Here is a 23338-nt window from a genome sequence, read left to right on the forward strand (position 1 = left end):
GTAGAAATTTTTGAAATGGTGTATCTTTGGCTATGTGTATTTTCACCAAAAAAAAAGGTTGAGAAGTTAGAGGGTTGACATGTTGTGGGGTTGTCAACCAATGTCATAAAACAATATGTGTACTACTGTGTCATGAGAAACTATTTGTTCTGTAAGCCTTCACCTGAAGTACAATAAAAAAATAAAAATAAAAAATAAAAAATTACCATAGTGCACTTAGGAAAATCCTTTGCAGGCAGGGTAGAGTGGCTGGCAAACAAACGCAGAAGGCACACTCTATTTGAGTAAAATATGATAGACCAATATGGGTAGCTTGGTGATAAGAAGACCCCAGGAGATGTCTGTGCAGATTTTTCATTTACTTCCTTGTTTCAGAGTTCCAGGGACCCAGAGACTGGGGAAGAAGAGGATGCTGCAAATGTCCATCTTGATGAAGGCCCGATAGCCTCTACAAGCTGGGCTGAGTGCTGTGCACATCATCTGTCCTCAGACTGATGATCTGAAAAGCAGGCCAGGCCAGTGCACAGATGAGCAATGTGGCAACAAAATTACAAGGCCCTCTTCTTGAATTCAGCTTTGACTGAGAAATGTAAGGAAAAACTGAAGTACATGCTGCCCTCCCCTCAGTTAACTGCTGTTGGGGAGGAAACTTGAACGAATGGGAAGACAAGTCCCGAGCAGGCCATTATAGCTTATTTTCAGATATGGAAAGAGTTAGTGAATACAGTCTTGCTGGGCTTCGATTTATTGTGCATCACAGATACTGCGTTCTGTACAAATGGAAGGTTTGTGGCAACCCTTCGTCAAGCAAGTCTCTCGGTGCCATTTTTCTAACAACATGTACTCACTTTGAGTCTCTGTGTCACATTTTGATAATTCTCAAAATATTTCAAACTTTTTCACTATTATTATTATATCTGTTATGGTGATAGAATTAGAAGTGGAACCTGAAGATGTGACTGAATTGCTGCAATCTCCTGATAAAACTTTAATGGATGAGGAGTTGCTCCTTATGTATGAGCAAAGAAGGTGGTTTTTTCAGATGGAATCTACTCCTGGTGATCTTTGGTGTAACTATTGTAATTGTTTTGGGGCACCACAAACAGCTCCAATATAAGATAGTGAACTTAATTGATAAATCTTGTGTGTGTTCTGACCGTTCCACTGACCGGCGGTTCCCACTACTTGCTCCCTCTCCTCTGGCCTCCCTATTCCCTGAAGCATGATAATATTGAAATTAGGCCAATTAATAACCCTACAACAGCCTCTAAGTGTTCAAGTAAAAGGAAGAGTCTCATGTCTCTCACTTTAGATCAAAAGCTAGAAATGATTAAGCTTAGTGAAGAAGACATGTCAAAAGCTGAGATAGGCAGAAAGCTAGGCCTCTTGTGCCAAACAGTTAGCCAAGCTGTGAGTGCAAAGGAAAAGTTCTTGAAGGAAATTAAAAGTGCTGCTCCAGTGAACAAAGGAATGACCCAAAACCAAAACCAAACCCATTGCCGTCGAGTTGTTTCTGACTCATAGTGGCCCTATAGGACAGAGTAGAACCGCTCCATAGGGTTTCCAAGGAGGGGCTGGTGGATTTTATCTGCTGATCTTTTGGTTAACAGCTGAGCTCTTTGCTGATTTGGAGAAAGTTTTAGTGGTCTGGGTAGAAGATCAGACCAGCCACAATATTCCCTTAAGCCAAAACCTTAATTTAAAGCAAGGCCCCAACTCTCTTCAATTCTGTGGAGGCTGAGAGAGATGAGGAAGATGCAGAAGAAAAGTTTGAAGCTAGAAGAGGTTGGCTCATGAGGTTTAGGGAAAGAAGTCATCTTGGTAACATAAAAGTACAAGATGAAGCAGCAAGTGATGATATAGATGATGTAGCAAGTTATCCAAAAGATCTAGCTAAGACAATTGATGAAAGTGGCTACACTAAACAACAGATTTTCATTGTAGATGAAACAACCTTATATTGGAAGAAGATGCCATCTAGGACTTTAATAGCTAGAGAGGAGAAGTCAATGCCTGGCTTCAAAGCTTCAAAGGACAGGCTGACTGTCTTGTTTAGGGGCTACTGCAGCTGGTGACTTTAAATTGAAGCCAGTGCTCATTTACCATTCTGAAAATCCTAGAGTCCTTAAGAATTATGCTAAATCTACTCTGCCTGTGCTCTAAAAATTGAACAACAAAGCCTGGATGACAGCACATCTGTTTACAGCATGGTTAACTGACTATTTTAAGTCCACTGTTGAGAACTACTGCTCAGAAAAAAAGATTCCTTTCAAAATATTACTGCTCATTGACAATGCACCTGGTCCCCCAAGAGCTCTGATGGAGAGGTACTAGGAGATTAATATTATTTTCATGCCTGCTAACATAACATCCATTCTGCAGCCCATGGATCAAGGAGTAATTTCAATTTTAAAGTCTTATTACTTAAGAAATACATTTCATAAGGCTATAGCTGCCATAGATAAGTGATTCCTATGATGGATCTGGGCAAGATAAACTGAAAACCTTCTGGAAAGGATTCACCATTCTAGATGACATTAAGAACGTTCATGATTCGTGGGAGGAGGCCAAAATATCAACATTAACAGGAGTTTAGAAGAAGTTGATTCCAACCCTCGTGGATGACTTTGAGGGGTTCAAGACTTCAGGGGAGGAATAGCAAGAGAACTAGAATTAGAAGAGGGGCCTGAAGACGTGACTGAACTGCTGCAATCTCATGACAGAAAGTTTAATGGGCAAGGAGTTGCTTCTTATGGATGAACAAAGAAAGTGGTTTCTTGAGATGGAAACTACTCCTGGTGAAGATGCTGTGAACATTGTTGAAATGACAACCATGAATTTAGAATATTACATGAACTTAGTTGATAAAGCAGTAGCAGGGTTTAAAAGGATTGACTCCAATTTTAAAAGAAGTTCTACTGTGGGTAAAATGCTATCAAACAGCATTGCATGCTATAGAGAAATCTTTTTTAAAAGGAAGAGTCAATTCATACAGCAAACTTCGTCATTGTCTTATTTTAAGAAATTACAACAGCCACCCTAACCTTCAGCAACCACCACCCTGACCAGTCAACAGCCATCAACATCAAGGCAAGACCCTCCACCAGCAAAATTATTATGCCTTGATGAAGGCTCAAATGATGGTTAGCATTTTTTAGCAATAAAGTATTTTTTAATTAAGGTATGTACATTTTTTTTTTTTAGACAATGCTATCGCACACTTAATAGACTACAGTATAATATAAACATAACTTTTATGTGCACTGGGAAACCAAAATTTCATGTGACTTGCTTTATTGCAATATTCACTTTATTGTGGTGGTTTGGAACCAAACCCACGATATCTCTGAGTTATGCAGGTATTTATGTATCTGTTTCCTTAAAATTTAAATTTATACGTTTTCTATGTCTGGTCATTGTAAAGTTGAGTTTCTGTGGAAGGTTGTTAAGAAGAGCAAAAACTTTCCTGCTATATTAAAATAAAATGCTTGTTTGTTTTAATAGTAGTTTCAAAAACTGTTGACTTGTAACCTGGATATATGATTATTATATGATTACATTTGTTGGAACGTTTGTTTATAAAACTTTTTTCATTTAAAAGTATTGAGAATGTTTGACACAGGAGTTTGAGTTTATCCACAAGCTTTATTAAATCATTGTGATACACTTAATCTAGCTTTAATTAACGTAATTTACATTAAAGAACTTTGCAGCTACTATTAAAATTAGAGTGCTAGCCAATGGCATAGATCTTCCTTGTAAAATGTATTTACAATAATAATAATAAGAAGAAAGGACGATAAGAAACTAACTTTAGAACATAAAGCATCTTGATTTGTTGTGACTAAAGCCAAAAGCATTATCAACCATTATATCAAAAGTTTTTAAAATTATAAGATATTCAAGTAGTTTATAGAAAGTATAAAATTAGAGGTAGATCTTATCATGCTCTCAAAAGCTTTAATAGACCAGCTATACAAAATCTAGGGCAAGAACACAGTTAATTATAGTAATATAATTATTGAGACTGGTTTAATATAGTATGTGTACATTTCTAACTCAGGAAAAGGAACTAGACCTACTTTTCGAGTATGTATGATTTATTTAGAAAAATAAAGTTTAAAATTTATGCTATTTGATGTACAAAATTGCAGTAAATCGCCCAAGACAGAAATTTTATAGGCTAGATTCTCTGATTGACAGTAAAACTAGAGATTATTAACAAGTTTAAATGAAAAATCCCTCCCAACTTACAAATTAAAAACAAAAATCTGTTCAGTAAAAAAGAAGTCAAACTTGTATTTGTAGACCACTGAGAAAAAAATAGTAGTAGGAGAATGTAAACAAATAAAATTCCCTCCCTCTGGAAAATGAAAAATCACTATTTTGATTGGGCCAAAGAGGGATTAGGTCATTAATTAGTGTCAAAAGAAAACTTAAAGAATGTAACCCGAACTGTACATTCATAACCTTAAGTGCTTTTCTAATTTCAAACAAATAAAAGAAAATACAAGAATTATAAAGTCAACTCACATATTAAGAAAAAAACTCAAAAAAAGTAAGATGAGGGAAACAGTGGCTAAAACAAAAATTAATAAATTAGAAAATAGAAAACATACAGAATTATTAAATCTGAGAACTGGTTCTTTAAAGAAAACCCATAAAGGTAAATAAATTTCCAGTAAAATAACATATATGAACAAAATTAGGGTGAGAAGATATTAAAAGAGTTGCTGAAGGCATTAACAATTATAAGAAAGTACCATCCAATACTCTAATGTTTGATAATCTTGATGAAATAGAATTCTCTGGGCAAAAATATACATTACTTTTTAAAAACAGTTTAAAAAGAAGATAACCTAATTCAATCATTTAAAAAAATATTCTTTCAAAGGAAGGATTTGGAACCAGATGACTTTACTAGTGGATTCTTGCCAATTCTTAGAGAATAATTAATTCCTATCTATAAAAATTTTTCCAAGTTTAAAAAAAGTCAGTCTAATACACAAACCTAACAAAACCATACACAAAATACTTTAGACGAATCACACATGAAATATGGATGTTAAAATGCTATAAAAATCAGTTTGGTATAAGACTAATTCGCCATAAATAAGTAGGATTTGCTCAAGAATACAGGGATGATTTAATAGTAAGAAAGTTTACTATCAGTATAACACATTCTAGCGGTAGATCAAAGGAGAAAAATAGTATAATCATCTCAGTAGATGATGGAAAGGCATTTGATGAAATACATCTACTATCTTTGATTTTTAAAAATACTCTTGATTAACTAGAAATAGAAGAGTATTTTCTTTATATGATACAGCCTACCTTGAACTAATGTTTAATAGTGTATTTACAAAAGAAGACTACCAAGCATTACCAAATAGTAGAATTATCTGTTACTACCATTATTATTTAACATTGTCCTGGAAATTCTGGCCTGTACACTAATACAGATAATATGAATAAGCATTTTAGCTATTGGAAAGGAGGAAGGAACATTATAATTTGCAGATAATAATACCATCTTTCCAGAACACTCAAGAATCAAGGATTAATAGCAAAGTTCAGAAACGGTCCTAGATACAAAATAAATGTAACTGCACTATAATTTTCCCACATATAAGTGATAGTTAGAAAACATAATCGGAAAACAAATCATTCACAATAAACTGAAATATAAAACACATAAGATCCGTTTCTTAAACGTGTAGGATCTGCAATGGAGAAAACCACAGGGACTTGGAAAGATACACAAAACAAAGCACAAATAAATGGAGAGACATGACATGCTCCTAAATGGGAAGACTAAACTGGGTAAATGTGTAAATTCTTCCCAAAGTATTGAAATCCCAAAGGGGATTTTTAAAAATTCTGACAATTTATTCCAGAGTTTATCTAGCAGAATGAAAAAGAAAGGAAAGTAAGAAAATTTTGAAAAAGGAAGAGTAATAAGGATACACTAATCTTACCAGTTACTAAAATGTATTATAAAACTACAATTTTTGAAGTATAGCAACAGATCAAGAATAAGCTGACATGTCAGTGGAAAGACAGTCTAGAAACAAATAAATCCTATATATATATGCATATACATATATGAATACACACATATATAAATAAATACATAGAATGAATATATAAATATAATATAAATTTATCACATATAAGATGTATAAAAATTCATAAATAGTATGTATATAGGTGTGATAAAGTGGCATTATGAACAGTTGGGGAATAAATAAATGGAAGGAATCTTGAATATTCAGTAGTCAATAAATTCTCCTAGGAAAACTAGTTAATTAGTTGGATAAACTAGTTTGATCCCTACCTCAAACAATAGAGCAAAGTTAACATTAGATTACAAAAAACATTAAATGAAAAAAACAAACAAAGAACTATCCAATTTTGTAATGAGGAAAAACTTTCTGTAAATAAAGGTAATGGAAAGAAATCACAAAGGAATAAACAGTTCATACAAATAAATAAGAAAAATAATAGCAATCTAATAGAAAAAATGGATAAAGAATATAAATACATACACAATTCACAGAAGGAGAAATGGCTAATAGCATAAAAATAGGTTCATCTTCACTGGTGATCAAAAAATGTAAATGAAAACCAAATGAGATGCCACTTTTTTACCTTATTGTATCAGCAAAAATTTCACTTTTTGGTATACTATGCGATGTTGGACATGCTGTTATTAAGTAAATCCTCTCAAAAAAGGGTAATAGGAGTGAAAACTGGTATAAATTTTCTAGAAAGCAATTTAACTTGTGTTTCAAAAGCCTTAACATTTTCACATACTTTGAATAAATAATGGTATTTGGTTACAGTAAAGAAATCAAGCACCACGTATCTGTCAGTTTGTCCTATTGTGGTGGCTTCTGTGTTGCCGTGATGCTGGAAGCGATGCTACCATGGAGGACAAGTTTCAGCAGATCTTCCAGACTAAGACAGACTGGGAAGAAGGACCTGGCAATCTACTTCTGAAAGAATAGGCCGGTAAAACCCTTATGAATAGCAGGGGAACATTTTCTGGTATAGTGCAGGAAGATGAGCCCTTCAGGTTGGAAGGCACTCAAAATATGACTGGGGAAGAGCTGCCTCCGCAAAGTACTGTGCTACTACCCACTGTCGCCGAGTCAGTTCTGACTCATAGCAACCCTACAGGACAGAGTGAAACTGCCCCATAGGGTTTCCAAGGAGCGGCTGGTGGATTCTAACTGCTGTCTTTTTGGATAGCAGCTGAGCTCTTAACCACTGCACCACCAGGGCACCTCAAAGTACAGTTGACCTTAATGATGGAGATAGAGTAAAGCTTTCGGGACCTTCATTTGCTGATGTGGCACGACTCAAAATGGGAAGAAACAGCTGCAAAGAGCCATTAATAATTGGAACATGGAATGTAAGAAGTATGAAGCTAGGAAAATGGGAAGTTGTCAAAAATGAAATGGACCGCATAAAGATCGATATCCTAGGCATTAGTGAGCTGAAACGGACTGGTATTGGCCATTTTGAAACAGACAATCATATGGTCTACTATGCTGGGAATGACAAATTGAAGAGGAATGGTGTCACATTCATAGTCAAAAAGAACATTTCAAGCTCTATCCTGAAAGACAATGCTGTCTGTCAGTGATAGGATAATATCTATATGCCTACAAGGAGGATAAGTTAATAAGACTATTATTTAAATTTACACACCAACCACTAATGCCAAAAATGAGGAAAATGAAGATTTTTACCAACTTCTGCAGTCTGAAATTGATCAAACATGCAATCAATATGCATTGATAATTACTAGTGATTGGAATGAGAAAGTTAGAAACAAAAAAGAAGAATCAGTAGTTGGAAAATATGGCCTTGGTGATAGAAACAATGCCGGAGGTCACATGATAAAATTTTGCAAGACTAACAAATTATTCATTGAAAATACCTTCTTTAACAACATAAATGACAACTATACGCATGGACCTCACTGATAGAAAACACAGGAATCAAATCGGCTATGTCTGTGGGAAGAGTTGATGGAGAAGCTCAATATCATCAGATAGAATAAGGCCAGGGACCTACTGCGGAACAGACCATCAAGTGCTCATATGCAAGTTCGAGTAGAAGCTGAAAAAAATTAAAACAAGTCTCGACACCCCCAAAACTCATTTCCGTTGAGTCGATTCTGACTCATAGCGACCCTATAGGACAGACTAGAACTGCTTCAACAGGGTTTCCAGGGAGTGGCTGGTGGATTTGAACTGTCAACCTTTTGGCTAACAGCCTTAGCACTTAATCACTGCTCTGCTGGATTTGAGTATATCGCACCTGGATCTGGAGACCATCTCAAGAATAGATTTGATGCATTGATCACTAATGACTGAGGACCAGATGAGTTGTGGGATGACATCAAGGGCATCATACAAGTAGAAAGCAAAAAAGTAAAAAGACAGGAAAGAAAGAAAAGACCAAAATGGATGTCAGAAGAGACTCTGAAACTTGCTCTTGAACGTAGGGTACCTAAAGCGAATGGAAGAAATGATGAAGTAAAAGAGCTAAACAGAAGATTTCAAAGTGCAGCTGGAGAGGACAAAGTAAAGTATTCTAATGAAATGTGCCAAGACCTGGAGTTAGAAAACCTAAAGGGAAGAACCTCTTGGCATTTCTCAAGCTGAAAGAACTGAAGAAAAATTCAAGTTTTGCGTTACAATTTTGAAGGATTCTATGGGCAAAATATTGAATGACACAGGAAGCATCAAAAGAAGATGGAAAGAATACATAGACTCACTGTACCAAAAAGAGTTGGTTGATGTTCAACCATTTCAGGAGGTAGCATATGATCAAGAACTGATGGTATTGAAGGAAGAAGTCCAAACTGCACTGAAGGCACGAGAGAAAAACAAGGTTCCAGGAGTTGACAGAATGCCAGTTGAGATGTTTCAACAAACGGATGCAGCACTGGAGGTGCTCACTCATCTATGTCAAGAAATTTGGAAGACAGCTACCTGGCCAACCAACTGGAAGAAACCCATATTTGTGCCCATTCCAAAGAAAGGTGGTCCAACTGAATGCAGAAATTATCGAACAAAATCAGTAATATCACATGCAAGTAAAATTTTGCTGAAGATCATTGGAAAACAGTTGCAGCCGTACATTCACAGGGAACTGCTAGAAATTCAAGCCAGATTCAGAAGAGGATGTGGAATGAGGGATATCATTGCTGATGTCCGAGGGATCTTGGCTGAAAGGAGAGAATACCTGTGTTTTATTGACTATGCAAAGGCATTCAACTGTGTGGGTCATAACAAATTATAGATAACATTGCAAAGAATAGGAATTCCAGAACACTTAATTGTGCTCATGAGGAACCTGTACATAGATCAAGATGCAGTCATTTGTACAGAACAAGGGGATACTGACTGGTTTAAAATCAGGAAAGGTGTGCATCAAGGTTGCATCCTTTCACAATACTTATTCAATCTGCATGCTAAGCACATAATCCAAGAAGCTGGACTGTATGAAGTAAAATGTGGCATCAGGATTGGAGGAAGATTCATTAACAACCTGTGATATGCAGATGACACAACCTTACTTGCTGAAAGCGAAGAGGATTTGAAGCACTTACTGATAAAGATCAAAGACTACAGCTTTCAGTGTGGATTACACCTCAACATAAAGAAAACAAAAATTCTCACAAGTGGACCAATAAGCAACATCATAATAAACAGAGAAAATATTGAAGTTGTCAAGGATTTCCTTTTACTTGGATCCACAATCAATGCCCATGGAAACAGGAGTCAAGAAATCAAACAATATATTGCATTAGGCAAATCTGCTGCAAAAGACCTCTTTAAAGTGTTGAAAAGCAAAGATGTCACTTTGAGGACTAAGATGCGCCTGACCCAAGCCATGATATTTTCAGTGGCCTCACATGCATGCAAAAGCTGGACAATGAATAAGGAAGACCGAAGAAGAATTGATGCCTTTGAATTACGGTGTTGGCGAAGAATATTGAGTATACCATGGACTGCCAGAAGAACGAACAAGTGTGTCTTGGAAGAGGTACAGCCAGAGTGCTCGTTGGATGCAAGAATGGCGAGACTTTGTCTCATGTACTTCAGACATGTTATCAGGAGGGACCAGTCCCTGGAGAAGGGTATCATGTTTGGTAAGGTAGAGAGTCAACAAAAAAAAGGAAGACCCTCAACGAGATGAGTTGACAGACACAGTGGCTACAACAATGAGCTCAAACACAGCAATGATTGTGAGGATGGTACAGGACTGGGCAGTATTTAGTTCTATTGTACCTAGGGTCACTATGCGTCAGAACCGATTTGACGGCACCTAACAACAACAACAACAAAGAAATGAGAAGCTAGGTCCGAGTATGTTTTTCATATTATTATTTATAATACTGAAACCAATTACATGATAGATAGGGTGGCCATATTCCAAGCTTACCATGATCCAAAAAGAAAAAACAAACAAACCATTGTTGTCGAGTCAATTCCAACTCATAGTGACCTTCTAGGACAGAGTAGAACTGCCCCATAGAGTTTCCAAGGAGTGGCTGGTGGATTCGAACTGCTGATCTTTTCGTTAGCAGCCAAGCTCTTAACCACCGTGTCACCTGGGCCCCTTTTTTTAGTCCAATATAGTTGTTAATAGTGCCGTCTTTGATTCTCAGAAGTGTCCCCATGTGGTCAATAAAGATAGGACTTCTGTGCCTTGAAGGTCTTAATTGTAACCTCAAAAAGCTGTGTATTTTTTTTTTTTTAATTAAAAAAAATTCTACTTAGAGCAATATAGTGAGGGAAGTAAATAAAAAATCACCTACTATAAGTGCTAGGCCCTTTATAAACACTGTACTAGGCCTTTTCTATAAAATGTCTCATTCATTTCTCCCCACTGGCCTGGGAGGTGTGCAATACTTTTATTTTACAGGTAAGGAAGTAAGAGCATAGAATGGTTAAAGCAACTTGCCCAGTGTTACAAACCTACTAAGAGATCAACTCGTATTTGAGTTGATTAGAAAGCCTTTTACAAAATATCATGACATTTATGTGTGTGCTTAAAATGATTTTTGATGACTCATAATAGATCAGGACTCGTGTGACTGCTCGGTAATGTCTGTGCTTATCTGCAAATGAACAGGTTTCTGCCCATGGGCTCTACTGCATAAGTCCATTACAATTCAATCATCATTTTGGAGGAATGCAAATGCTTCTCCCTCATCTAGTCACTTCACCAGGCAGTTGCAACTATGGAGAGGGTGGGGAAGGGCAAAAAATAACCAGAAAGAAAAATTACACTTCCTTATACTTACAGTTTGTGTAGATGGGTTTTCGAAATGGCTTTCCCTTAGAAAAGATAAATGCTACGGTTATACAGTTGATGGTGGTGATGGGCCACAGCGTGGTGCTCTCAAAACTTAAAATTGAACCAGGAGTCAGAGTTGCATTTCCAGTCCAGTTTCTTCCCAGACTCACATTCATTGAGAAATCCATTTGGTTGGCCAGAAAGCACTCACTATAAAAGAATCCCCAACGTTTATGAGACTTTTTATTTCATTTTTATTCAACTGGTGAAAAAATACAAATTCATCACCACCGTGAGACCTCAGCTTTCAAACTGTTTCTTCCAGTAACAACCAAGATGTATTTTGTACACCTCTTGCAGTGACAAAGCAAAAATGAAATTCAAAGGAAGTCAAGATTGTGCTTTGTCCAGCATCCCATTTAGGACAAGTGAGCCATCTCGAAAGGGATTGGATGACAATTTTCTATAGAGTTCCCTCCATTTCAAACAGTAAATGAAGAGTGTGTGTGTGTGTGTGTGTGTGTGTGTGTGTGTGTGTGTGTGTGTGTGTGTGTGGTGTTTTCTCTTTTATGGACTAATGCAAGCCTCCTAACTTGGGTCCTGAGTGTGTGTGTGTGTGTGTGTGTGTGTGTGTGTGTGTGTGTGTGTGTGGTGTTTTCTCTTTTATGGACTAATGCAAGCCTCCTAACTTGGGTCCTGAATTTGAGTTCCCATTCTGATAAGTTCTCCTCACACTAAAGGATCTTCCTAAAGATCTGAACATGACACTCTCCTGCTTAGGAGGTATCTACAGCTGTATTTTGCCAATAAATTACACTCAAACTTCTCAGCCTTGCACAGAAGACCCTTCACACTCTGGTCTCAACCCACCTCCCTGGCCTCACTCTTGTTGCTCCCCTCATATACTTTATCCTCCAAACATATAAAGTTATTCCTGGTTTCCCCAAATGTCACAATTTGCACACCTCCAAAGTTAGCTATTCTATTCCCTCTATCTGCAATGCTCCACCTGAAATAATATTCATCCTTCAAACATCACTAGATCTGAAATGTCAGCATCACTAGATCTTAAATGTCTTTGCTTTCGCTGACTAGTGGGAACTAGTGATTTCGATTATTCTTTTCTATTATTGCCTTTAGTTCATTGTTTTCTTAATTATTAGTTTACGTAGTTTTATTTTCTGACCCTCGGATGTGAATTCCTTAAAGTAGAAATTTTGTTTTTATTTTACTCAAATTTACAACAAATTCTTAGCACCTAGCACAGTGGGGGCCACATAATATTTGCTCAGAAAAATGTCTGCTTAAGATATGGGCTTTCCCAATCCTGACTGATCTATTTGCAATGTTCTTTATTTTATTTTATTTTTCCAGTAGTAAAACCCACAAATTAGTTTCCGGTCAGCTTTCTTATTTGGCTTGACACTTTTAAACTACTATTATAACTGTTTCTTTTTGAGAAAAAAAAAAAAAAACATTGTGGTCCAGTCAATTCCAACTCACAGTGACACTATAGGACAGAGGAGAAGTGCCCCATAGGGTTTCCAAGGAGCGCCTGGTGGATTCAAACTGCTGACCTTTTGGTTAGCAGCCAAGCTCTTAATCACTGCGTCACCAGAGCCACCCTATAGATAAGGTTAATTTCCAACTGTGAACTTAAATGCAAGACTTCAGTCTTACTATCCTTAGCTCCTTAGGATCCAGAAATCTCCTTTGAATACAGTAGATGTTCAGTTAATGTTTGCTGAATAAATTAATGAAGCAAGCAATCAGTAGTCCCAAAGCATTCTTGCACAAAGGGGGATAGATAGACCCCTTTATATTCAGATGGCGTCCAATGCATTTACATTGCAGATAAGAAAGTTGAGGCCTCCGATAACACGGCTAGTTAGTGATAGAGGCAGGGCTGCTCCGAACTCCTTATTTCCTGCTCATTGCTCTTTCAGCTCACAATGCTGTCTCCTAAATTCAATCCGAACTTTACATCTTTGAATATAATCATTACTCTAGAGAAAAACCTGCTTTTGAAATGGAAAGGAATTCTATACCCCAAGTAATATTTGAATCACTGAATTTTGGATGTAAATTGACAATTTTAGACAACATCCAGTAGTTTCCAGTCTGTGTCTCACTGATTTCTGGGGTTCTGGTGCCTTGAGGTTTTCAGTGGAGGGAGGTGGGGAAGGTTATACATTTCCTACTTTAGAAAGAGCAGCTTGTTCCCTGTCTTTTTATTCTTGAGGGAAGGGAGGTGGTGGTGAGGTTTTTTCAGAAAAAAATAAAGTTTAAGCATCTATATTTCACTTCATGTCACCCTTAAACCAAAAAAACCAAGCCCATTGTCGTTGAGTTGATTTCAACGCATAGCGGCCCTATAGGACAGAGTAGAGCTGCTCCACAGGGTTTCAAAGGAACAGCTGGTGGATTTGAACTGGTGACCTTTTGGTTAGCAGCTGTAGCTGTTAACCACTGCACCAAATCACCCTTACTTGATAGTTTAAGAAACTGAAGCCCAAGGAGGTGAATAAGTTGCTCTGAGACCCATTGACAGAAGAAAAGCCAAATTAGAACTCGGTCAATTGACTGGACTTTCAGTGTTCCAACTCAATCAACTAACATTTTTATTTTAACATTCATTTTAAAAACTTAAACTAGTTTAAATAAATAGCCCTTGGTATGTGTCTATATCAGAGGACAGCAAACCAGCCCACAGGCCAAATCTAACCTGTTTTTCTGAATAAAGTTTTATTGGAACACAGCCATGCCCATCTGTTTACACATTGTCTGGTTGCTTTTGTGGTACAACAGCAGAACTGAGTAGTTACAACAGAGAGCATCTAGCCCACAAAGCCTGAAATATTTACTCTCTGGCCCTCTACGGAAAAAAAAGATTGCCATCCCTGGTCTATATGATGCCCAAACCACCAGGGGAATAATACATTCAGTCACAACCTGAAGTTGGATCTATACATCAAAAAACCAGTATGACAGATCTCCTCCGACCCATTCCACATGGCTCATGCCAGCCCTCCATCCATTAACTGTTCTCTGTCCTATCCTGGAGTCCTGGTGTTGTAGTGGTTAAGAGCTTGGCTGCTAAGCAAAAGGTCAACAGTTCAAATCCACCAACCATTCCTTGGAAATCCTATGGGGCAGTTCGACTCTGCCCTATAGGGTAACCATGAGTCGCAATTGACTGGACGGCAACGGGTTTTTGGGTTCTATCCTACCATTTGTGTTCTGTGGTATGGAGACACAACTTTTGCTAACTAAAATTTTAGGATATCTGTTCAAACCAAGTTGTACCATTTCATTGGCTGCTCATTGTACATCTCTCAGAGAGGAGAGAACTAAGAAACTGAACTTTACCTGCATCTGTAGACCTCAAAATACCAGGGCTGCTGCTTCACAAAGAGAAACGCACAGATCTGCACGATGCAGGTGAAACAGGAATTCAAAATAACCGAGAGCAGCAAAGGGGGAGACAGGAGTTGTCCTGCTGGTCTGTAAGGAGCCAGCTTAGGGTAGGCTTGCGTTGAACTCACTGAAAGACAATGCATTCATTCCTGTTACAATTTCATCCATGAGAATGAAAAATTAAGATGCATATTACCTTGAGTCTTACAATAGGGTTCGGAATCAGCTAACATGAATGGAAGGTTTACACCCAGGTGAGCACGTGACCTAGTTGCATATCCCCATCTATCAGCCTTTGTCTCCTCTGTGCTTTGTTTTCATCTTGAGAAAGGAAAGCAGTGGGTTCCAAAGTTCTGTGATTAGTAAATGTATCATATTGCATATTTTCTGTACAACCATGCTGAGTAGGAATGTTATGTTAAAAAGGAAATGATGTTCTAAATGGAATAAGCAGGATTAATACTTCCTCTCAAGGAAGATGGGAAAGTGGAGTGTTAGGATGAGAATAAGAAGGAATCTAGCTAGACTACTCTTCATAGGCTGGGTAGTTAAAAAAAAAAGGACTTTCTCTGCTCTTCACTCATAACATTTCTGAGCACTTCAATGCGTCAGGCACTGTGTTAGATGCCAGAGGTATATTCTGTTTCCTCCTGGGTAAGGGTGTGAACGAAAGACTGGTAGTACACATTACTCTGTTTGGAAAAAGAACTCATAAAAAATCCTGCCTCCAGATGGGAGTGTTAAATTATATTGCAGTTTTCATCCTAGGATTTATCTTTTGAAATTTAAAGGAGTTGGCAATGGGTGGAGAGTAAAAAGAACAACAATCAAAAAAAAAGATGATTACATGCTTTTTAGAAGCTACATACTCTAACAAGCTGATGGAAATGAAACATGCTTTACTACCCAGGTCAAAGCAGGCACTGAGCTCAGGAAGGTCAGGAGTTAGAAACATCACATTTAAAAGTTTGCATCATAATCACTTGCGTTTTACTTGTCTTTATACCTGTCACCTCTTCCCTTTCCACAGCTTATCATTGGTTTCTTTGTTATAAGGAAGGAAGCGGGGTGTGTTCCTACATGTAGGTGGGTGGGCAGGTGGTGGGAGGTGGGTATCCAGTTTGGTATAATGAAATTCTGAACTAGGTATGCAGCTCATTCAACGTGTGTTCTGGTGGTAATCATGTCAACTCTGCGCCTTCATTTTTTCGTGTTTAAAATCAGTGTGTTGGAATGTCTGAATGGTCTCCAAAGGCCCTTCCATCTCAGTTATTCTAAAGCGCTATGACAATCTAGCATGTCCCTGGGTGGGGCAAGTGATGTGCGCTCAACTACTAGCCTAAAGATTGGCAGTTCAGACCTGCTTAGTGGTACCATTGAAGAAAGACCTGGTGATCAGCCTTCATAAAGATTGCAGCCAAGAAAACCCCGAGGAGCAGCTCTACGCTGTAACACATGGTATCACCCTGGGTCAGACTCAATGGGAACTGGTTCTAGAAGATCCCTGGGTGGTGCAAACGGTTTGACCTTGTCTACGAATCAAAAGGTTGGTGGTTTGAACCCAACCAGCAGGGCTGCAGAAGAAAGACCTGGCGAACGGCTTCCATAAATATTACAGCCAAAAAATTCTATGGAGTTCAGTTCTACACTGTAACACATGGGGTCGCCACGAGCAGAATCGACTCCGTGGCAACTGGTTTATGACCATCTAGGCTTTGTCTTCACCCTCCCATCAGAGTTTCTCCAGGAAGACGCTGTGCTAGGGGATGTGGGGAATGAAGAGTTGAGGAGGACGTATCTCCTGCCCTCAAAGAACTCACAGGCCAGTGGAAGACACAGATGGGTGCACAAAGAATATGGGTGCACAGGATATGGACTGTGGTCAGTGCTGAGGAGAGGTGTAAAGAAGCCAAGCTCTGAGGCCACAGAAGGCAGAGGCTATCATGTCTGGAGTTCTCTCTGCCTTCCAGCATCTGAGGTCGATGTGCCCAGAGAGTTCATAAAGAGGCTCTATGCAATTACACCTGGCTTCTACCTCTTTGGAAACCCTGGTGGTGTAGTGGTTAAGAGCTACGGCTGCTAACCAAAAGGTCAGCAGTTCAAATCCACCAGGTGCTCCTTGGAAACCCTATGGGGCAGTTCTACTCTGTCCTATAGGGGCACTATGAGTCAGGATCGACTCGACGGCGATGAGTTTGGTTTGGTTTTTGGTTCTACCTCTTTGGTCTCTTTCTCATGAGCTTGTTGTAGTGTCTGGTCTTTTACATGGGACTGTGATAGACTCAATTATTGGCCCTATAGTGGCTGAGTGTACTTTACCTCCTCTTCATTTTGACTTGCTCTGGCCAAAGAGATGTTAGCAGAGGCTCTGAAGCACGTGTTCACGGCTGGGCTTGCTCTCTGGCTCCCCCGTGATTGTCAACGCCCTGGATTCTATCAATTCAGCCTGGGCCCAGAATAAAAAATGTGAAGGAGACCTGAATCAAACCCACAGCCTGGACCAAAGCCAACTGATCTACACCCTAAAGCAGAGCTGCTCAGCGGAGCCCACCTATGTCAGCTGAACCACAGTCAACCTACAGACCCATGGGTGGGAAAATAAATGCTTGATGTTGTAAGCCACTGAGTTTTGGTTTTTTTTTTTTTTTTTAAGTACAGCATTGTTGTGGCAATAGCTGATTGATATAGGGTATGCATGCAGAGAATATTTCAACTTTTTCCATATTGTTTTTTTTTTAGCTGCCATTGAGTTGGACCCCGACTTGTGGCAACCCCATGCACAACAGAACAAAATGCTGCCCAGTGCTGTGCAAACCCCATGATTGGTTGTAGACTGGATCCCTGTGATCCATAGGGTTTCCACTGGCTGATTTTTGGAAGTAGTGCATCAGGCCTTTCTTCCTGGTTTGTCTTAGTCTGGAAGCTCCACTGAAACCTGTTCAGCATCATAGCAACATGCAACATCCACCGACAGATGGGTGGTGCTGTGGATGAGGTGCATTGGCCATCCTCCCCGACAGGGAGTCTATATACTTGACTCTAAATAAAAATAAAAACAATGACTACCATTTCAGGGCAACTACTAGGTTCCAGAGGCTGCGCTAAGTGTTTCATAAATAGTATCTTTGTTTCTTTAAAAAGCAACTCAAAATAGGTATTGGTATTATATCTCCCGTTTTACAGGTGAAAAAACTGAGGTTCAGAGAAATAGAATGCCTTGCCCCAGGAGGACCCACAGCTATTGAGTGACAGGATGATGATGTAAACTCAAGTCTGTCTAATTATAAAGCCTCATGTTCTCTGTACTACAGCAGATTACTGTGTGAGGGATCCTATACATTAAAGAGAGTAAAACAAGGAGCCTGAAATACAAGCTTGGATAGTACTATTTGTCAGCAGCCAGAAGAACTTTTTTGAATTGTCCAAGTTTCCTTCAGATGATGATGATATATGCTATCAGATTGCACGCAGAGGAATGCAAATTTGAGAAGTATTATATTTTATCCAGAATGAATCATTCCTTTCTCTGAGTTCTCACAGCACATTGCTCGTATTGCTGCTGTAGTGCAGGGTGTCTTGCACTAAATCTAGTTGTTTACACATGCACTCAGCAGACAGTGAGTTGTTTGAGGGAAGAAACCCTGTCTCATTCCACTTTCTATCCCTTACTGAGCCTAGCACAGCACCTGCTGCATGGGAGTACTTAGCAGTTTCAAATTCTATTGCCAAGAATAGTTTTTAATTGTTCAGCATCATTTAGATATAATTAGTCATACTTCTCCCTAGAAGTTGATTTACTTTATATCATTTAGATGTGAGGTATACGAGTCAAATTTCAGGAGACTCATGAACCCACCTAAATTATATGCAAAATTTTGAGCGTGCATCATAAAATTTGTAAAGTGGAAAGAGTTATATCTTCCATCGGATTCTTAAAGGAGGCCAAGACCCAAAAGAATTTAGGAGTCATTGAAGCACTGATGGAGTTTATGCAAAATATATATTTATATGAAGGATGAATTTCCTCCCATAGCCATCTTTTCTGGAAATTTCCTTCTTCCATGTGCTGCAGGGTTTGGCCTAAATGGATCTGAATCATGTGACCCCGACCTCACTCACAGGAATGATTGATCAAGAGGTGAGCATCTTACTCAAGTTGAGTCAAGACATTTTCTCTCCAAAAGATCTGCAGCTGGGACACTGAGAGCTTGAACTAACTAGCTGTGGGATGGGGAGCAGAAAGGTCAGGGAAACTCAAGACTGGGGCCACCATTTGGGGTCATTTGAAAGGTAGATAAGTAGAAGAGTTGAGATGAAAAGAGTAAGACTAGAGAAGAGAAGAAAGAGACAAGGTAGTCTCTTATGAATAAAGAAAGTAGCCTCTATTTTTGACCTTCTAGTGTTCTAGCCTCAGAAGAAAGTCCTGGCAATCTGCTTCAGAAAGACCACAGCCATTGAAAACACTATGGAGCACCATTCTACTCTGAAACGCATGGGGTCACCATGAGTCAGAATCAACCTGAGGGCAATTGGTTTGGAATTTTGGTTGTGTTTTTGTCTTCCTTGGACCAGTTGCTTCAGAGTTCTGGTTCTCAGATTTGTGTGAGCATTACATTCTTCAACAACCTCCACCCCCTGCCCTGCTTTCTCGATCTAGCTTAAGTGGGTCTCGCCAAAGAGAACAGAAATGGGGCTAGAATAAATCCCCTTCAGGATGGTGGCTATACAGAGAAAAATCAAATTTGTGGGCCACTTTCAGTCATAATTTGATTTCAAAGCACGCATTTTCCTAACTGATCGACCTCCTGACTTCATCTTGCTTTTCCTCTTGGTTTTCTCTTTGTTGTATTATGTCTTATTAGCTACCTCTGTATATTGCCTTAAAATCTTTTTGAAACTAAGCAGGTTAAGTGTAAATAAGCAAGCAAATAATTAAATATGTGATAGTGTTGTCTTTTCTCCTTATTAATTCAGGCTTAAGGCAGAAAGCCTTAATATGGAAACCCGGATGTGAAGGAGCTATGGGGAGAGCGATTTCACATTGATTGTCCAATCTTCAGTGACTCCTAACAGCTGCAGATGAGTGTCCACCATTCTCAGCCTGGCAGTCAAGACTCTCTGTGATCTGGCTCAACTCACCTTTTCAAATTCTCTCTCCCACTGGGTCTTTTCACATACCCTACAGTGTGGTCAAATTGAAAAACTCATACCCCGTACTTATCAGCTCTCTCCAGCTCATGCTGCTTCCTTCTGCCTGAAATGCCCTTCTTTTAGCAACAGATATTTGAAATCTATCCATCCTTCCTGTTTTGGTGCAAATGCTGGTTCTTTCCTGAAGCCATCCCTAGTAATTTCTCTCTTTACTCCCTTGCTATCTCCTCCCTCATCCCTCATTGTCAGACAAAATCTCTTCTTTCTCTGAACTCCCAAAGCATCTGCTGGTTTCTGGAACTTTTACTAATTTCAACTTGGATCACATTCATTCATGTATGTGAAAAACAAACAAACAAAAATCAGTTGCCCTTGAGTCAATTCTGCTCATACGTGTCAGAGTAGAACTGTGCTCCTTAGGGTTTTCAGTGGCTGAGTTTCTGGAAATGTGAATTTCCCACTGAACTTGAAATTTCAGCAAACAGTCTTTTCATGCCCCAAGCACCTATATGCCTAAGACATTGTAAGAGAGAAATATATGTGTAAGAGAATGTTGAACGGGTTATTTCCTATTGTCTAGGGAATTTTGCTAGTCTTATATTTGAGGACAATGAATAGTAAGAGGCAATTCAGTATAAAGAGACATGACAGCCATATCTCCACAGTACCTACTAAGAGGAATCTTTACACATCCTTCAACTGTAAGCACCCCCCCACCGCCAATCACCTATGGACCGACTACCTAGGAGAAGACCATAGAGATTACCAAGAGATTCTTTTAAGGGAATTTTTAGGAGCAGCAAGAATTGTGGTTTTCTTCCACTATCACCCCAAGTCAAGTGAGGGGAGGCCTTAAAGACGCTCTAGGAGAGACTGGAAGTGATTCTGAGATGGGAGATTAGCTTCACTCACTCCCCTGTTGCAATAGTAGAGGAGAGAGACAGGAGTATAATAAGAGCAGGCTGCACATCTGTTGTCTAGTAGGTCAAGTAAAAAACCGAAAAACCAAACCCATTGCCGTCAAGTCAATTCCGACTCATAGCGACCCTACAGGACAGAGTAGAACTGCCGCATAGGGTTTCCAAGGAGCAGCTGGTGGATTCAGACTGTTGACTTTTTGGTTAGCAGCCAAGCTCTTAACCACTGCACCACCAGGGCTCCAGTAGAAGCTATGACAATTAGCCATACTAGAGCTGTCTTTGAAGGAACCTGACTAATGAGGGCAGCCTGCTGGGGCCGGAGGGACTAGAAGAAGGGAAAATCTATGTGGTATGTACCACGTCAGCACAGGTACTGAAAGGAATCCTGAGGGGTCAGTGGGAGACAGCGCAACCCGTGTCTAGGAGTGGTGTTGTCTGGATGACCCCACAGGGAATCTCAGAAGAACCCAAGAGCCTACCAAGAAGCCCCACACAGATTACCTGAATTTGGATGCCTGCCACATTGGAGCACATTTGACAGGCAGGAGAGAACTGTAATAGCATCACTTTAGTAAAAAGGCCTTGGTTTTTGTTGCTCTCCTCCCCCAGAAGCAGGGATGCAGTGTAGGTAATACAAGGAGAGGAAAGAGACCACGGCCTTGTCTTCCACTGCTTGCTCCAACCCACAGGTCAGTCCTGACCTAGCAGGAGGAGAAAATCTTTGAACCGGATTAAAGCATTAAATGCTGATTTAGAATAACTGGACTTTTCACATTTAAGAATGAGATCATGTAATACCTGGAACTGACCGGAAAATGATCTGGCTTTGAAAATGATCTAAGGTTGCAGGATGAGAAAGCAATCGAGTGTGTTTGAAGACAGAAGGTTTCCTGCTTCTACCCTTACCTTCACCAGTCTACCCTGAGTTCAGCTCATTTACTGGACCAGCTACACATTTGTTGAATTATAATTCGATTAAAGGCTGACATCCCAGTGGAACATTATGCTTCTGATCTATCACCCTGCTGAGGCTTTTTTCTCCAAGTGATAGTGATGGCCTGCCCTGAGTCATCCCAACTCTCCCACTGAGCCCACTCAGATGATAGGCAGACTTCCACAGAATGACCGGCTGGCATGAAGGTCAACAGGCTACAGCCACAGGAAAGAATCAAGTGGACTCACCCCCATGCTAACTCCATATTCTGACACAAAGCTAGAACTGCCCATGTTTTTGGATTCGTCATCAAATAGTCTACCTGTTCACAGTCTCACTCTCTCCAAGGGCTCACTGAATATGCTCGTCATCTCAAGAGAAGAAGAGGGAGGTGCAGAATGAAATCTATCAAAATATGAGTGCTTACTATGTGCCGTGGACTGTGTTGACAGGTTACAAGCATCATTTTATCTGATCCTCATGACAATGCTATGAGGCTATTTCATACTAAGGAAACATTTATTTCATCGAGAAATTGCCAGAGGTCCCAGAGTTAGGGAGTGGCAGAAGAGAGTACATGACCTTTACTTCCATACGACTACCTGGTGGCTTATCTCCTGGAACCTCGTGGTGCTTCTTGTTTGTGCGTTTTCTTTTCAGTATTATTGACCATGTTCACAAGTAAATCTTGCAGATGGCTTATAAATAGCCAACACTGCAGAAACAATATCATTGATTCACAATTATCCTGTCATGTGATTGTTAATAACAGGTAGGAAAAAATACTTAAGTTGGTTAGAAAGAGATATTTCTACCCTAAGAATCAAAATTAATATTACCTATATCTCTGAACCTGGTAAAATTCAACACTGGGATGATATAATAAATAACTTCAGTATCAGTTTCACGTTTGAAGGTGCTACATGGAATTCTCAAGGTTATTAATATCCTGTACTGTCTGATATTATATCTGTTATTTTTCATAATGTTCCCATTGTTGAACAAGGTAAAAGGGACAACGATGCCTTTCTTTTGCTTTGCTCTCTGCTGAGGAAGTTATTCTTCTCACTTAGAGTTAGGATGAAGCCCTGAGTTCCTTGATGGGAAATAGTTTATAGGTGTCATCTCAAAGGAAGGAAATGACCAATAGCTGCTTTAGGCCACACCTCGCTTTTGAGAGAATTCCACTAGAATAAAATGCTAGCATTTTTTCTCACACGTCAAAGACCTAGCAGAAATTTGGTTTTGTGTCAATGTGAAGCATAGTTGAATAATGGAAAATGAACTTTGGGTTTAAAAAAATTTCTCTTTCTAGATTTCTTGTGCATTTTTCTATAAGACACAAACCTACAAGAATTCAAAATACATTGACAATTTTACTTGGCCAAGACCTCTTTGCTATCAGGATATTTTTAATGACAAGTCTGGGGCCTTCCAGCCTCACCTCACCCCTAACACCACTTTCAAAAAATTCATACATAAATCAGGTTTTAGTCATGAGACCACATCTTTCTCAGAAGATCCTACTGGCGTGAGTATTTCTAGAATTTCATGGATACATACAAATAATAGTTTACTTTGCTAACGAGCTTAC

The 23338-nt window shown here is 39.1% G+C and overlaps 1 protein-coding gene across 1 annotated transcript in view; it reads right to left on the reverse strand.

Annotated features, from left to right (window-relative positions):
* The window catches only part of ATP13A5 (ATPase 13A5), a 133310-nt gene that overhangs the window by 15648 nt on the left and 94324 nt on the right, over window positions 1-23338 (reverse strand). Inside the window, exons 22-23 of the mRNA XM_012554729.2 lie at window positions 14692-14866; window positions 11330-11532 (exon numbers count right to left, since the gene is read on the reverse strand). Of these exons, the coding sequence (XP_012410183.1) occupies window positions 11330-11532; window positions 14692-14866 (378 nt within the window). The remainder of the gene's footprint in view (window positions 1-11329; window positions 11533-14691; window positions 14867-23338) is intronic.

Source organism: Trichechus manatus, unplaced genomic scaffold (assembly GCF_000243295.1).
Source record: "Trichechus manatus latirostris isolate Lorelei unplaced genomic scaffold, TriManLat1.0 scaffold00026, whole genome shotgun sequence".
In the NCBI taxonomy this organism is placed as follows: Eukaryota; Metazoa; Chordata; class Mammalia; order Sirenia; family Trichechidae; genus Trichechus; species Trichechus manatus.